The 16,580-nt window shown below is 44.4% G+C and overlaps 1 protein-coding gene across 3 annotated transcripts in view; it reads right to left on the bottom strand.

Annotated features, from left to right (window-relative positions):
• The window catches only part of UNC5D (unc-5 netrin receptor D), a 186,653-nt gene that overhangs the window by 34,864 nt on the left and 135,209 nt on the right, over positions 1 to 16,580 (bottom strand). For 2 of the 3 annotated variants that reach the window (XM_064472594.1, XM_064472592.1), the window contains exons 8-9: positions 4,373 to 4,558; positions 2,003 to 2,380 (exon numbers count right to left, since the gene is read on the bottom strand). In XM_064472594.1, coding sequence (XP_064328664.1) covers positions 2,003 to 2,380; positions 4,373 to 4,558 — 564 coding nt within the window. The remainder of the gene's footprint in view (positions 1 to 2,002; positions 2,381 to 4,372; positions 4,559 to 16,580) is intronic. The other variant, XM_064472593.1, reaches the window with a different exon arrangement.

Here is a 16,580-nt window from a genome sequence, read left to right as displayed (position 1 = left end):
GAAGTGTCTCTTGAGTTCCCCAAGTAATTGGTCTTTTCCTTTTTTTTTTTCCCTTTAATAACAAATATAGTCAAAAGCACGCGTGCCTTAGGTGACTTTTAGGTTAGCCTTTGCCAGTTTCTGAAAGGCAGTTAGGGCAAGCCAGTTATGAACGATTCTAATCATTTATTGACTCTTTCACTCTTATTTGCTAAAATGCCTCGTAGCGGTACCCGTCTTGCCATCTGCATAGCTCCGTGTTTTACAAGACACGACCGTGGTTCAAAGTTTTCTTGAAACCTCTCTGCCCCTTTCTGACTTTGAAATCAAGTCTGATAGTTCTAGGATCACATAACAGAGAGACCGCCTAACCAAATTAAGCTGGATTTGTATGGAAATCACCATCCTTTTTGGTTCATATACATAATAACTAGTGAATCCAAGTGATACGATTTTCCTTTTCCTCGCGAGTATAAATTAGAAGTTAACAAGGATGCTTTCCACTGCGTACCAGTGAAATTAAACTGTTTTATAGCACGCTTAATACAGGGAGACAAGATTTTACTTTGCGTGTCAACAATGCAGAACCTCGGCTAGGCAGGAACATGACTGCACTGTAATTTACGATTGGCTAGCAAACTTGATCTTACATAAACAGGCAGAAGGAAGTATATAAATTGCGAGCGGACCAAATATGTATTTAAATAATCTAATTGATGGTACTATCATTATATAAAGCAGCTGAATATATAGTCTGAGCAACTTCTTAATTTACAGCTTAACTGCCGTAGTACCTCTGCCTTTGTAACGTTCATTCCTGAACATAAAAACAATCTGTGAAGAAACGAACACGGTCCACGTGTTGTGCATGATTGCACGTGAAATATTGTACCATTGAATTATATACTGTTATCAATCTTCCCTAAATACAGACCCCATTTTTTATGGTAACCTTTGAAGTACCCATTTTAGGGAACATGAAAGATAAAAGCTCGAAAGCATTCAGTTCAGCTAGATACTAAGAGATAAGCCTGGACACAGTAGTCAAATGAAATCGAAGTTGAGTTTAAAGTGAACAAGGCCCACCAACACCCTCTTGGCTACCAGTGGTGGTATCTGGCTATTTCTGCAACGTTTGCCATTTTGAAAAAGAAAGTATGCAACATAAGGAACTTCATTCAGCACGATACAAACACAGTGATGTGGTGCAACGTACTGCAGGACTATGATTTTAACATCTTTTATTTGAATCTAATTTGGTGCCGTATGTTTTCAGCTGATTTAACAGACAATTTCTTAAGTCTAAAAATACGTCTCACAGACCGCTGAAGTCACAAACCAAAATCTACTTCTTAAACAATGCAGACTGAGCACCTCTGCTGTTTCAGTGCAGACCCCAGTCTTGAGATGTCAGCTGTCTTTGAAATGCCCCACTATGGAAACCTGTCAAGCTATTAAGCTAAAAGAAAGAGCAAACCAGAAAGCCAGGAGTAAATGCCAGCGAAAGCCGCACTAGAGTTCTCGCTGAGAGCGGACGCTGTTCTCCAGAGACGTCTGTTTGTTATATGCTGCGGACTTCAGTAGCATAACGAAGCCTGATGATGTTAACGCAGTCAGATGTTGATGCATGTAGATTCTGCTTCAAATATGACCCCATTATATAAGACGCTGATCCAATATCGACCTCCTTCCTGGGGAGCCTTTCTTTTGGATCAGGATCCAGGTAGGCAACAGCTTTGACTAATGACTTTCATGTTGAAGACATGAAGAGAAGCAGTAGTTTATAACAGCTCAAACAGGCATAATGCCTCTTTACCAAGCTCTGTTCCGATCAGTCATCTCCTGTGGGGGCAACATGCTCTACTCCCCAACATTTGCACTACGGGAGCCTCTGCTTTTCCTTCCTTCCCCCCCCCCCCTTTTTTTTTTTTTTAAGTTTAGTTATAAAACACTAGATCAGGCAGAATAATAAGTTTAATCCAAAATTATTTGATATGCTTTTAATGAGAAAGGATCTACTCACCTGTGTTTGGAACCACTAAACGGCCACCCAGGTGTCCAAAAATGGCACTTGTCTTCAGCTCACTTCTTGTTGAAATAGAAGACAGGTTCTGAATGTACGTAGCCTTATTTCTAGCCTGTATTGTACCAAAAGCTCTATTATTCCCATGAGGAAAAGTTCCAGAATGTGCCTTTCCGTGATATTCAGCCCTCTCTGTCACCCCTAGGGACACCATGAATGAACTCTGAACCTTGACTTTGATGTCTGACAGCGGGTTGAACAGCGAAGACTCTGTCATGAGCTCCTTGTCCATGGGATCCTGCAGGCAGATTGGACCACTGTACGTTCTGCTCACCGTCAGGTCGGGCTGCATGGAGGAGTTCAAAAGCAGGGAGTTCCCTGGCAGAGCGAAGCAGAGCAGGGAGTTAGTTACTGTATCAAGATGTTCAATCTGAAATTCTGACCTCTCCACCATCTCCTTTTTGACTTGTTCTTCCTTCCTAAGCTCAAAAATCACATAAGGTAATGTTAAAAACCAGATGAAATAATGGAAGACATCTAACAGGTGCTTGATGACTGTTTTCTGCACTTTGGGCAACTCCAGAGTGCACGAATGCAAGAAGGAATTTCCTTCTTGGTTTGGGGTCAGGTTTGTGTGTAGGCCTTCTTTCTTCCCTTCTTTTAAATTAAAACCCATTGGGTGAAAACACATCTTCCTGCAGCCCTTTTCCCTGAGCTTACACGGAACGCTAGCTTCATACCCGAGGGAAACTGGGCTGAAAAGAAAGTGGGACAAGAGAAATATAGGGGAAAACGCGACAGTTTTCAGTTAGGAGCAGCTTAGTAGCTCAGAAAACACTCAGGGAAAAAAAGAGAAGGAATTTAGGATTTAGGGCCTGAATCCTTTAGCTGGTTTGATCCTTCTTGTTTGTTTTTGTGTTTTTGTTGTTGTTGTTGTTTGGTTTTTAGAAAATAGAAGTTTTCCTAAGTAACTAATTTTCTAGAAGTTATCTGTACTGCATCCTTGAAAATCCGGTCACTTGAAGGGACCGCAGGTTGGGTACCGAGCATTAGAAATACATTTCTCCAAAGAATAAAACTTAGATCCCTCTAATCCGTTGTCCGTATGTCAGCATTGTGTTCTCTTTCCTCAGCAAACTGAACAGAGAACTGGCCTTTTATTCAGCTGAATGGCTTAGTTTACAAATGCTGTTTTTTAAAAAACCCACAGAGAACCCAAAGTAAACGGAACTGAAGTAGCAACATCCTGGCGTAAGAGAAATCGGGGCACTCTGAAAATACCCGAGTGTCCAGAAGCAACGTTTTCGAAACATTAAGTCAAACAAACAATTCCCCAGACTCAGACCGAGACTTTCACGGCAAACTGAACAGCAAAGGAAAAAGTTACTATTTGAGACTGTCACTGAGAATTACATGACACTAATTAGAGGCTTGGATTCTTAAATGAATGAGTAAGCAGCCTCCAAACATCCCTGTCTACCAAGTCCCTTTTCCAATTCCGTGCAGTTTACGCCTGGTGAGGAACGTCTCCCAGAAAATAAAGTAACTATAAAAACAACACCACAACACCCCCTCCCCCCTCTAAAACCCGGCTACATATTTCACTGCTCCGAAGAGAGGAGACGTGGGGATGCTGTCACACCCCACCAACACACCCACCCACCCACAATAAGGCAGATCTCTCTGCCAGTGTCAGTACAAAATTAAAGAAACATACTGTTTTCCAGTAATCACCATTTGTTCCTCCCCACCTTTCTGTCCGAAGGAAAGAATATTCCAGAAAACACCTGAGTGCTGCTTTAATAACAGTAAATATTTCTTCCATCTTTCAGGGTATTAGTGGCTTTCTGAAGGTTGGGTTTGGGTTTGGTTTTTAAAAAATTATGTTTACACACATTTATTTCCCACAGACCTCAGGATGGGGATGTTTGCATGGTTACAGCAGCTTATAAAAATACTTAAAAGTTGGGTTTCTCAAATTAACGGTAAAAAACCTCATCACTTTTATTGGAGTAAAGAAAATAGACGATCTGTAACTAAATAGGAAGGAACTACAGACGGGCTTCCTGGGTTTGTTTTGGTTAATTTGGTTTGTTCGGACTTTCTGTAAGTCACAAACGTCAGCGTAGGGACTAGTGACAGTACTTCTAAAGGACGCAGAGCGTGGGCAAGGAAGGTTATGCTCAGTGGCAGAGGCAGTTCTCACCCCCAGATCCCGGTGCTTGCACCGCAGCTGCCCTGCCCTGCCTTCCAACACAGCCTCTCCGCGGTAAGCTTGGACGCCCTCCCGCAGCCACTCATCCAATATGAGCTTAGTATCTCTTTGTAGTAGAAGCTCTGGAGAGAAGACAATGAAATCACAACACTAACCTTGTCTGACTGTTTTAAAATTAAATGTCTGGAAGCCTCCTGTCAGTGCAGATGAATCAATCACATCCACGCCGTACTCACTCTGACTCCGTCTGTAAAGGGTAACGCCAACCACCAGCACGGCTACAGCAATGACTGCTGCTCCCAGGCCGGAGTACAAGGCGATGTCACTGGCGGTCTCAATATCTGAAAGGAGAAGAGGTGGGTACCAGGTCAGCAACGCTCAGAGAACGCTCCGGCTGGTGCTGGCTGGCTGCGAGCAAAGGGGGTTACAGGCGGCCAGAGCCACGCGGCCAGGGAGGTAAAGCTTGAGACGTGAATGTGGAGCGGGTCACAGCAGGGTAGTGGAGCACAAAGGAACACTGGAAAGCAAGCATTTGAAAGCATGAGCAAACTTCCTGATGCATCACTCCGTACCTGGCGGCTCACGGTGCTTTAGGGATTGCATCCCGGTCTTTACAGATTTTTTTTGAAATGGGAGAGTTGGACTCGTACCAGTCAGATGCGGAGGCCCACCACTAAACAGCCTCCCCTCTCATCAGCACACGGCGCCCGTGGGGCTCTCGCCGAGGTGTGCCATCGTCTCCCATTCCAGCCCAGCAGAGATCACTACGGAATGGTAATAAAACCTTTAAAGGGAGGTCGAGGAACAACTGCAGCTAGGCAGGGCTGCTCGAGGTACCAGCATGAGTCTCGTCTATTGCTAGCTTCCAGGGACATCGAAGCTTTAGGGCTGAATTCTGGAGCTAATCCAGGAGGTCATGAATCCTCTGAAGAATCTTAGTGAAGATTCCCCTTCCCCCCTCCCTATTTTCTGTGTGAGCTTTAGCGTAAGAAGGAACCGCCCATCCCCTCACAGCTCAGAGAGGGGCTGAGGAGATGCCCCGTATCTTCTCAGATTCCTTTAAGCATCTTCAGTCGTTAAGCACAAGTCGGAAACCAAGCCTTCCGCGTGATCAGCCACGCATTAAGCTTACAACCAAGTTTTCTAAGACTATGAACTTTTACAGCAGAGAAGGAGAATTCATTGCTTTGAAAGAATGAATCCAAATGAAACCCTGCAATATTATGTAATTGAATTATCCAGTCCCGCTATTCTAGATCTTCTGGGATTTGGGACCACGTACCATGAAATTACATTACTTGGCAAGTACACTTAGTGGGCCCTTAGATAGCTCCTTAATGCCAAACTCCAGTTTAGAGGAAGAGATAATCATGTCTGCACCCTATACATCACCCGTCATCCCACTGTGCGCTGCTTCTGCTGTCAGGCGAGAAGCACTTGGTACAGAAAGTGCATTTATTTATAACAAATGACAGTGACAACAAATAACTCGGAAATCCAGACTACTCAATATCGGTAAATAAACTGCAACGTACAGAAATAGGGTAGGAAGTTAAATTCAGCATTTAATAAATGGCCAATTACCAAAATGACTTAATTAGTATTTGGGAGGAGGCTTCCGTTGCGCATATGGTTTTCTGCAGAAGTCAGACGACTTTATTGTAGCTGAATTTTTAAAACAAACTGAGACTTCAGACCACTGAGACGGAAGAAATGAGCGCCTCTGGGCAGCGTCAGAAAAGCTAGTTTTCCTGGCTCACCAGCTCCTCGTGTAAAGGCCGCGCCTGACCACCGACAGTTCGAGCAGCCGAGCGTCCGGGGCGGCACGGCAGCTGCGAACGCCGCCGCTGAGCACCGACTGCTCTCTAACGTGAGCAAAACGCCGCACGAATTGCGGCCGGCGGGAGACCGAGCACGCGAACGCTGCGTTAGGTGGGCCGGAGCACGTGGGAGGTCTGCTGAAAGGCCGTTTTTGAGTCAGGCAGTTGAACCAGAAGTAAAACCAACTGTCTGGCTCAAACTTCCTCACAGAAAACACCCTTTCCATCCCCATTCTCACGCTGCTCCCAGTCGGCCCCAAATACAGCATATTCCAACATCCCATTCCTCCCCAAATCAATGTCTGCAATCAGTTTTCCTGGCACCACTATTTAGCCCAGAAAATACTTCTGCAGCTCTTGAATTTTCAAATATCCTGATATGAAAAAGGTTTCCATATTGAACATGTTTAAAGCGTGCTGTGAAGGGGGAGGGGGAGAAATCAGATTCCATGCAAATATCAGCTTTCAGAAGAAAGCCACCCTCTGTGGTATGCCATGACAAGTAATCACCACCAGATAAACGTGTCAGCAGCTCTTACCCGGCTCCTTAGAACGTTACAGTTGCCGCACAGTTCTGCTCAAGAAATTACTAGAGAAAAACATTTTTCCTGAGGCCTTTTTTTCCCATTTTTTTTCCATGAAATGCCCCCTTGGAAAATGTTGTAAAGAGACCTTTAAGCATTTCAGGTTCAGAGCTGGGAATTCTGGAAAGGAAGCTGGCAGCTGACAACGCAATCGCGTTTGCCTAACAAGGGGAGACACCCACGTTCTCTTACGCCGGATGGGAGCAGTAACAGGCAGGGTCCCGAAGGAAGACTGGGAATACCGCAAATCAAACCAAGACTGCCCAAATCCCATCCCAGTGCCTTAATCACACACGGGTTCACCTCCATTTTAGCCTCTAGGATCAGGTGCAGAAAGAAAAGTACAGAAACAAGTTACATTGCTATTCCTTCCAGTTTTCTGTTCTCAAGCTATTTTGTTGTTACAGGGAATTAATTACGAAACTCTGTTGCTGACTTAATTTTTGTGGGTAATTAGCACAACGAACAGCCAGGAGAAGGGATGCTGTATCTCTCCAGGGGTGGAAGAAACCTAACTGCAAGTGGGTTCTTCCCCTTTCTAGAGAACCGTGGTGAGCTGGTAGGTATTTCACCATAAAGCATCTTTAAGTCTTCCGTTCTGATCGTTACTTTAAAACAGAAAAGTGCAGAAAATCTGAATTACCTCATCTACCTTCCTGGGATGAAAAATAAAGTCTGAAACACGCAGAAATAACCTATCAATAAAAAATTACTGCCACCATAAGGGTGACGGGTAGCAAAAACAGTTGATGTTTCACTACCAAAACCAGAATATAAAGCACACCTCAAGTTCCCACCTGTGAGCGACTGCAACTTATTACTCTAAATCTACTTCATAGTTTAGCTGCTGCTTTTCAATCGATTCAGACACCAGATAATTTAAGTTTTATACTTTTAGAACTGCGCAAGACTGTTGGACACAGGGGTTAAAGATGAGACCAAGGATACAGAAGTTAAAAAAATGAAAACAGTTTGATTCAAGCAAAAGTTTTTTGGAGAGGAAAATTTTGTTTTCAGTTTTAAGCATCCCCAGAACTTGAATTTGACACTTCGCTATAAATTATATGGTTAAAAACTCTTACAAGTTATTCTTTCTGAATTTCCTTGTCTTTAATAAAACGGTTGTTGTTCTGTTTCACAGAAGAGTTATTCACGTGTTCCCACAACTATTCCCCTGCAAGGGAAAAAGCCACCCCCAAACCCGAAGTAACTAACACGCGGAGTTCGGAGGAAGAGGACAACCTTTTCAGAATTTAGCAGATTTCTAAATAGCTGTATCTCAGAAGAGTAAAAAGAGTGGCATGGCACTGCTTTGCATTGCTCCTACGGAATACAAGTGTTTGAGAAAGGGGACTTCCATTTTTGTTTAGGATGTTACTTTAGAAACAAATACTGTTGTTTTTTTTTTTAAAGTAATTTTAGTGTTTTCCCCTTTCTGTCTTTTCTTACGGATAATTCCTTTTCCGTTGGAGACTAGAAATTAAAGGACAAAGCGTGGCAGGTTTGGGGAACGGGGTGATGTTCTGCTTTTATTTTTCCCCAGAAGGGAACAAAGAGAACAAACAAACAAACAAACTAAAAAAGAAACCATTTATAGTCGACCAATCGCTCCTTAATGACCTGCATCCCACAGCCCAGAGGCAGAAGGGGCTCTGGTGAAGCACTGCGATTTTCATACATTTCACTTACAGGATACACGTTTGTGGTAACCGCGGCCCATATTTCACTCCACCTCCTGACACTGTTACACAACATTTATTGAAAGCACATTTGATGGTAATGAAGTTTCTATTAACTATGATTAAGTTTCATAAAGCACCTGAAGATAATTTAAGATGTGCAGGAGCAGAAAATGAAACATTTGGTTTAGTACATTAGGAAACATAATTGATTAAATTATCTCATTTACAATAAGTGCTTTCCAGGAGCTATGCAGGGCATACATTTCCCCCATCCACCATCAGAGTTTGCCAGGAGATTTGGGAGATTTTCCAGCTTCCCATCCTTCCCCGTTTTCCGCCGCTCTCGCTTTGCTACCCCCGAGCAACCCGACATCCCTTCATGCGGCCAGCCTTCGAGCACAAGGACCAAAAGTCAGAGAATCGTGTAAGAGGTTATTTAGTAGAACAGGTTGTTTCCCAATTATCTTCATAATTGACTTTGATTTTGCATCAGTGATGATTCATGCAGTCTTAAGCTGAGCTCCTGTTTCAGTGAATAGCAACAAGCTGTATTACTTGTGTTTCTAACCCCACAGCTGTAAAGAAACCCTTCAATTCTCCTAGGTATCTTATAAGCTAAACACAATTCCATTAAGGTTTCTTTTTTAATAAATCAGAAAATAAAGCGATTTGACCAACATTCTTTCAAGATTCTCTAATTAAACGGGAACTGCGCAGATAAGCAAACAAAGACCTATCAACTGCCTGAGCTAAGTTACGACACAGACCACTTGTACGTGACCAATTAGGCGGTGATTCCAGTGAGAGAAAGGCAGAACAACATTAAAAAGGCTTCAGCAGCCACGGCAAGCACAGCACGTGTTTGAGCTGCCTAGATTTGATTTGTGTATGCCTAGAAATACTTAAGAACTGGAAGTGTAAAGGAGAAATATCACCACGCCGGCTTCCTGCGCCGTTCGGCGCCGTTCGGCGGGTGAAGCTGGGTGGCCATCGTGCACCCTGCACAAAACCGGGAGCTTCCGAGGAGGCAGCCCCGCGCGCTCGCCGAGAGCCGCGGCCATCTGGGACAACCACCGAGCTCCTCTGTAGCTATTATTTTTATTGCATCACGTTTCTGCTGCAATGTAGGCCCGTTCCTTTGTAAATCCTTACAGAGCTATCTGTGGGTAACATGGGGTTGAACTGGACCGGTTCCTTTGAAGCTCGTGTTTTATCAGGCAGAGGAACATCCGGGGCCTGGGAACCAGACAGGCTCCGGCCAAGCCAGCAGGAGCTGTGCTGCAGCATGTTTTGATGCTGCAGCATGTTTTGACGTTGCGGTCTACAGCAGGCGCGCGCAAAGCAAATACAGCTCACGTTAGGATTTCCGAATGTGTTCCTAATGAGTCAGGGCCCAAGTTCCATAAGATTTCAAATAAACTGATCACTCTGTGCCCCTGCATCCCAGAGGAATACTCGGACTTAAAACCTGCATATTTTATAATACATACTGGAAGAATCTGTCTTCAAGGAAGATATCAACAATTGCATGCCCGACTTCTCCGTACAGGTGGATTCTTGTTTAAAGTCCTTCAAAGGAATTAACCCAAAAATGTGTTTATGAAACTTTTTGTCAAAATTCAAAGACAATTTTTTCCAAAAAAATCAAGCAGTCAAACATCCTCAAAACGCTGTGTACAGTTTATGAAAGAAAAAAGCCACGTCTTTGCTTTAAAACATTTAAAACAGACAGGCAGGTTGCGGTTTGGAGGAAGTGATGGCTTTTTCTTTTCTTTTTCTTTTCTTTTTCTTTGGGGTTTGTTTTTTTTTTTTTTTTTTTTAAATGAAAGCCTTCAGTTCATCAGTTCACTCCAAACATGCTGCTCTAAACTAAAATTCCACTGAAATCAATGGAAGACCAAGAAACAAAGAGTGCAGGACAGAAGCCCCCCAGAGCAGTATACACATGACACCATATATCCTTTAGAGGGTAAAGCAAACAAAAGCCCTCCACCAGTTGATAAACCCAGGCCGACGTGAGCTGAACGAGACCAGACAGAGCCAGCAGCGCACCCAGATCTGAACCAAGAAAGCCAAACTCCTGGATTAATTTTTTTTTTCCTAATTACAGCTCCTCAAGAGATCAATTTCAAGACCAGCATTCCTGTGGAAAGGGCTCCCAATCAGACACAAATTACTAAAGACCGGTCACTTTTCTATTTTTAGCCTGAAACCTATGATCACAAAGTTGCTAAGAAGATGCTTTCAGCAGATGTGAAAGCCTTTCATATGACCTTCAGTTTTATTTAGCTCCTAAACAAATCAAACAGAATGGCAGAGAAGATGAGAAAAATCATATTTACAAGAGAAAAAAATAACTTACTTTGGGATTTTATTTCATGAAGAGGTTTTTTATCTGAGAGAGAGAGAGAAAGAGAGAGAGAAAGTTGCACTTAATAAATTTACATGGAGCATATCTATTTCTTATATCGCTTCTGTCTAGCTCTATAAATGAAACATTTTCTCCTTGTTTGCTGACAATATGAATATTTTATGTTGTCCATATTTTTCCCTTCATCTTTCCCCCCCCCCCCAAATCTCTTTCAGGATGCTTCTTTGCAGTAATTTCTCACTTGGTTAATTCAAGTATTTGCTAGCTTTATTGGATGCTTTTATTTAGACTATTACACATCTCAGCAATAAGGAAGTTCAAGACTAAGGCAGACCACTTGGCAAAGAAAGTCAGTTTAGAATTAATTATTTCCTTGTATGTTTGATATACGGAAAGGTTAATAACGGACATGTAAACAGTAATCTATAAAATATCAAAACGTATGATATAGTCACATTTATGTATCTAAATATAGGCCAGGAATAACATCTATACGTGTAATAAAGAACATACAGAATCGATGTACTACCACACGCAGGCAAATACATTATAAAACAGATTTTGTACAGCTGTGCACCTCTCAAAAACGAGGCTTCTCTGCCTCCCTCGTAATAAGCACTCGGGTTACCCCGCGGACCCAACACCGGGCACAGCGCGCTAGAAAAGAGGAGAGCCCGGACCGCGCGAGCGAGGCTCCCCGGTGCGCGCGGTGCCAGCGCGACCGCACGGAACCCGTCCGGGACTTCCAGGACCCCGCTCAGGAATTCGGCGAGGGGCCGCCAGGACCGCCCCGAGGCCGCCCTCTGCACGCCCTGCGAACACGGGCTCAAGCGCAGCTCTGCCACCCCTTCGCGTCTCGGGCTCGCCGCTCTTCAACCGCCCCAACACCCTTGGCTGAACGGGTGTCCGAAGGAAACGACAACACAACGTACAACTTCCCTAATTCTAAAGAAGTCGGCCGAGGCTAGCAGTTCAGCAGAATTAGACTAATCTGATAGAATCTGACAGAATAAAACGCGGGACATAAATCCTTGGGCAGGTAAGACCATATCCATTATGTAGGTGCTTTGCGTCGTACGGAAATTCTCCTTGAGCCGCTCCCCGATTTAGCCTTTGGATTGCTTTTTGTGGGGGGGACCCGGTACCGGTCGCCCCAGAGGGCGGTTACCAGCACAGCGCTGTTACTGCACTGGGAGATGGCGGTCGTAACGGACACCCCGCCAAGGTACAAGACGCTCAGCTTATCGTTTTGCTTCGTGATAACGTAAGGAAATGACTTACGAGGCACCTTCTATTATTTTTACTATTTGTGAAAATTATCAGTTTCATAACACTTAACCCAACAGATTCTTAGATTTTGCCTTTGCTGAAAAGCGACGGCTGTGGGTTTTTTAATTCTTGAGGTTGCTTTTATTTCTGCTAGGAGATGAGGCACGTAAGCCCCAAACGACTAGTGTCAGACTTGAGCTTTGCAATGGAAACAAACATTTTCGCGCCGCTGCCGTTACAGACCGCTCCAATACACCTGAAACGTGTCGGCCATATAAACGGGTGCGATTGCGAGATCCAGACGCCTCCTGGCAAGATTCAGTATCACGGCAGGTTGAAAAATGGAAAACAGGATTATTTGTGATTTACAATGCATTAGTAAAAACATGTTTGTAGTTCATCTGCTTATGGCCGGCTTGCTTGTTTCTTTTTTGGGCACTGGGAAAAGAAATCAATAGTTTTTGAAGTTATAAAAAATAACTTTAAAGCAAATAGATAAAAGTAAACGAAAAAACTCTGCAAAACCTTAAAATCAAGCATAGAAAAAGCTTTCACCTCTGCGAGACAGAGAGAAACCCACCATGGGAAAGTAGACTACTGAGAGTATTGGTAGGGAATAAACAAAGAAAGAACAAATATGCAAGAAACTAGTAAATTATTAGGATTATGCTGAGTGAAAGTGCCCTTTGCATCCAGATGGAGTCAATCGCTGTTTTCACCCATCTTGGCAATCTTTCATGTGTATCAAAACCAAAAATAATTCCACCTTTCTTCTGCATATACGTTTATATCTGTTCAGTTGTTACAAGTCCTAGAAGAAACTCCCCGGAGGAAAAGCACTTTGAGTTGCTCCCCAGTTAAGGACTCGACTGTCTGGATCCATCCAGAAAATCAAAAACCAAAGCCAGAAAAACGCTGTTCCTGTGAATGAGAGGGTGTCGTCTCTGTGTTACGCCCAGCCCCTGCTGTCAGGGACCCAACAAAGACCCTGGGAACAGACCCTGGTTTATCGCCATTTCATTTACTGACTCCAAATTTGCAAACTCATGCTAAGGATTAGCATTTTTCCTGCCAGTTCAGAATCAGGCATTCGCTGCTTTCCTGGCATCTTACCTTCTACCCTTACTTTCATTTAAGTTCTTATTTGTTAACCGAAGCAATGTTTCGTTTCTATTTTTGCCTCACGAAAGGAACAAAGTTAACACATTCTGCCTGATAAGTAACCTCCAAGAGATTAGTTTTCTGCAGCACAGTGCTGCAATTCCTCCACAATTCCCCACGGGATGAAAAGCAGAGCAGAAAAGGCACATATTGGAAGCTGAACAGGGGAAAAAGATTTTAAAAAATAGGGTAATTGCATCAATTCCTATTAGCTGAGAAAGCAATTACAGGCCTAAAAATAACCTGGCACAAGTATATACGTACCGCACGACCCATAAAGGAGTAACGGTATCGCGCTCCAAGATGAAAGAAACAAGGCTCCGCACCTCAGTCTGTCTGGATGCAGAGGGAAGCGCCGCTTGCGGCCCCGGCGCGCTCCCTGGCACTGCCCCTCGCAGCAAAGCGAGGAGCTGAGCTGGCTTAAAGCACAGAGCACGCGTAGGGCGGAGCCGATCTCAGCTCCACTCACCACCTAACGCTACCCGCCTCGGTCACCAGGCTCCAGCTTCCTCTTCCCCTGCTCACCTCACCCCGTCCCAGGGAGGTTCTGCTGGAGATGGGGGGTAACACTGGCACCGGCTCGACTCCAAATTACACTGGAGCAGACTCCGCCCCCCCAAAACACCTGGAGATGAGTTTCCGATCCCAATATTAGGTGAAAAGTTGCTGGTGTGTGCAGCAGAGAGAAATATTCCGTTATATTTGTCTTTGAATTAGAGCACTGTTGCTCGTTTCAGCTTCCCTACCTCCCATCCCACCTCGTAAGGGGAACAGAAATACTTCACCCAGTGAGATTTCTGCATGGGAAATCCAGCAGCAGATTCCCCCGCCCCGATACTCAGCATAAGCTGAGAATTTAGTTTTGTTAATTTTAAATAGCATTGCTTTGATGTCAACACCCCCCCCCCTCGTAGGCCTAGGTTTTCAACAGCTTTTCATTTCAATCATAAAGTTTGGGGTTTATTACTTGTGGCACTTATCCTTCGTAAAATGATTTTGACAGCTCATTTTCAACATTGAAGTTATATTTTACAGACTTTGTGTTTCGCAGCTGACACTATGTTGATGAAATCTGTACAAAATTTACTCATATTTTTAAAAATGCTTCTTGTATCTTTTTACCCAGAATGACCCATTTATTTATTTTACAGAAGGCAAGTTCTCCGCAGATAGTGCATTAAGAACACTTTAAGTCTATTAAAAGCTTTTAAGTCTATTAAAAGTCGATTTAAAGTGTTTTAAGTCCCACATGTAGGAAAGTTATTGGCATCTGAAATTTCAGGAAGCTATTGCTATTCCAGACATTTGTTTTCAGACATGCACGGTTCACTTCTGTTTGCACGTGGCTCTCCAGAATAGTTCCATTTTCTTAAAATAGTTACTTTTTCTTAAAACTGAATCTATAAATTGATTCTAAATGTCATGGCAAAAAAAAAAAATTAAAAAAAAATAAAAATTCTTCGGAAAAGGCAACGATGAAATCCTACGCTGGTTGATTTCAACTTTTGGGGGCATTGCTCTTTCTTGCCGCAGTGCCTTTGGTCAGGTAAGTTATTGGTTCATTCATAGCAATAGCATTCTTTGCACCAGTGGCTGCACAAGCACGAAGCAGAGGGACAGCACCTGATCCAGAGAGCTTGGTTTATACAAAGCATGACAGACAAGAAAATGCTACTACTACTAATACTAATATCAGATAATTATTAAAACTAAGTTAGTTGCCAGGTTGTAACTATTCCAGAAGCCATCTATCAAACCATTTGGGCGTAAGGGCTTTCTTTCAACGCTTGCTACTGGAGGGCACATTAACAGAGGAGCTTAAGTAAAGCAACAGGAGGGAAAGCTATACGTGACTGTCATCTGTTCTATGGATAGAGAGAACCTGTGTCTCCAGGGCTGTCAATATGACATCTTTTATAGACATTAAATTTAATAACAGGAAAAAAAACCCCTACTCTGGCTGCATTACATGCGTGTCTCTCATCAGTGATGTGTCTGTCACGGGATGTCTGGGGTTTTTTCTTTCTTTTTTAATTTGCCTTCTCAGAAGGAAGGTGAGTTGGCAACTGGCTCCTTACAGCCCGAAGTTATTTTGCTGTCGACATTGAAGTGATGATCCTTTGCAGGACTTTTCAGAAGGCAATCTGCTTTGTTCTCCGCAGCCCAAACCACTACATTCCCATCTGCTGCAAAAAGCCAAGCCCTCCTCTGTCTCGTACCCGCTCCAAGGTTAAGTGACCTGCCTGGACCGGCTGACAGCCTGGCCCCTTTCTCCTTCCGCTGAAGGAGCTCGCACGCTAAAGCTGCGGGGTGTACAGATTTCGATCCTCAGTGCCTCAGTCCAGCGCTGCAACCCGTACCGGGGCTCAGGGTGGCTCGTTAAGAGAAAGCACTTACAAAGCGTGTTTGCAAAAGGCACAGACCGTTGAATGAATGCACCAACATGGACTGAATTTTATATGGCAGCTTGTATATTTCTTACTCTGATAAACAGTCTTGTTCTACGGATCGCGGACACATTTTCGGAAAAACCACCCCAACGTCGCACAGGTGACGGGTCTGTGAACAGAACTCCAAACACCCAGTCCCTTTTCCTCTATGTGCCCGAACATGGATAAAGAGATTTCACCTGACCAGCGTGTGAAACCTCTGTTTCTAGAAAAAGCTCCAGAGGCTTTATCCTAGAAGAGTTTTTGGAAATGCACTCCTGGAATTCGCAGTAAGTATCAGAGGTTGTCCTCAAAGGACAGCTGGCAAGCACAGCGCCAGCCGTTTGCACCTCTGTGGCACCTGGGAAGGACTCGCGCTGGTATTAAAGTGGCCCTTCACCACTGAACAGAGCGTGACAGGGACATGCTAAAACCTGCCTGTAGACAGCGCCCGGACGAGCTCCTCAGAGAGGGGCTAAGAACGGGGGAGTTAGCAGCTGGAGAGGCCACCGACGAACGCCCATGTGGTACCGTGCCTTGCTGACACCGCAGTGCTCAGGGGCCCAGCCTGCACCCGAGACCGACTGAGCTTCAAGGGCTGCAGGAGTTTCGGTGATTTCCCCCACGGACCGAAGCCATCGCCACCGAGGTAAATGCGTGTCGCGGCTCTCAGTGCTCAACAACCAAAGCTCCTCCCCAGGCCACGTGCTCCCGTCAGACCACCGGAATAAGCATAATACCGGATCTGTTCCCCTGCCCCTAAAGCCTCGTCTTCATCACGGCAGGTGACACACAGGACTGACAGGTAACTCCGCAAAACGAAAGGAGGCTGTTCTCAGGGTAGAAGTGACTTCTACCACCTTGCAGTGTTCAGGCTCTCCTTGGCAGCAGTGACCTGGGCAGGGCCACCTCTAACTAACTGTGGGGAGGACCACGGGGGGAGCCAAGGAGATGCTAAGTCAGCTCGTGTCTCTCTCAGACAATGATAGGTGCGCAGACCTCTGCTGCATCGTCTCATGCCCCTTTCGATGCTCTTCTGACAGTCTT

Source organism: Phalacrocorax carbo, chromosome 24 (assembly GCF_963921805.1).
Source record: "Phalacrocorax carbo chromosome 24, bPhaCar2.1, whole genome shotgun sequence".
NCBI classification, from domain to species: domain Eukaryota; kingdom Metazoa; phylum Chordata; class Aves; order Suliformes; family Phalacrocoracidae; genus Phalacrocorax; species Phalacrocorax carbo.
The sequence above is the reverse complement of the archived record's forward strand: the minus strand, read 5'-3'. Positions and strand labels throughout refer to the sequence as shown.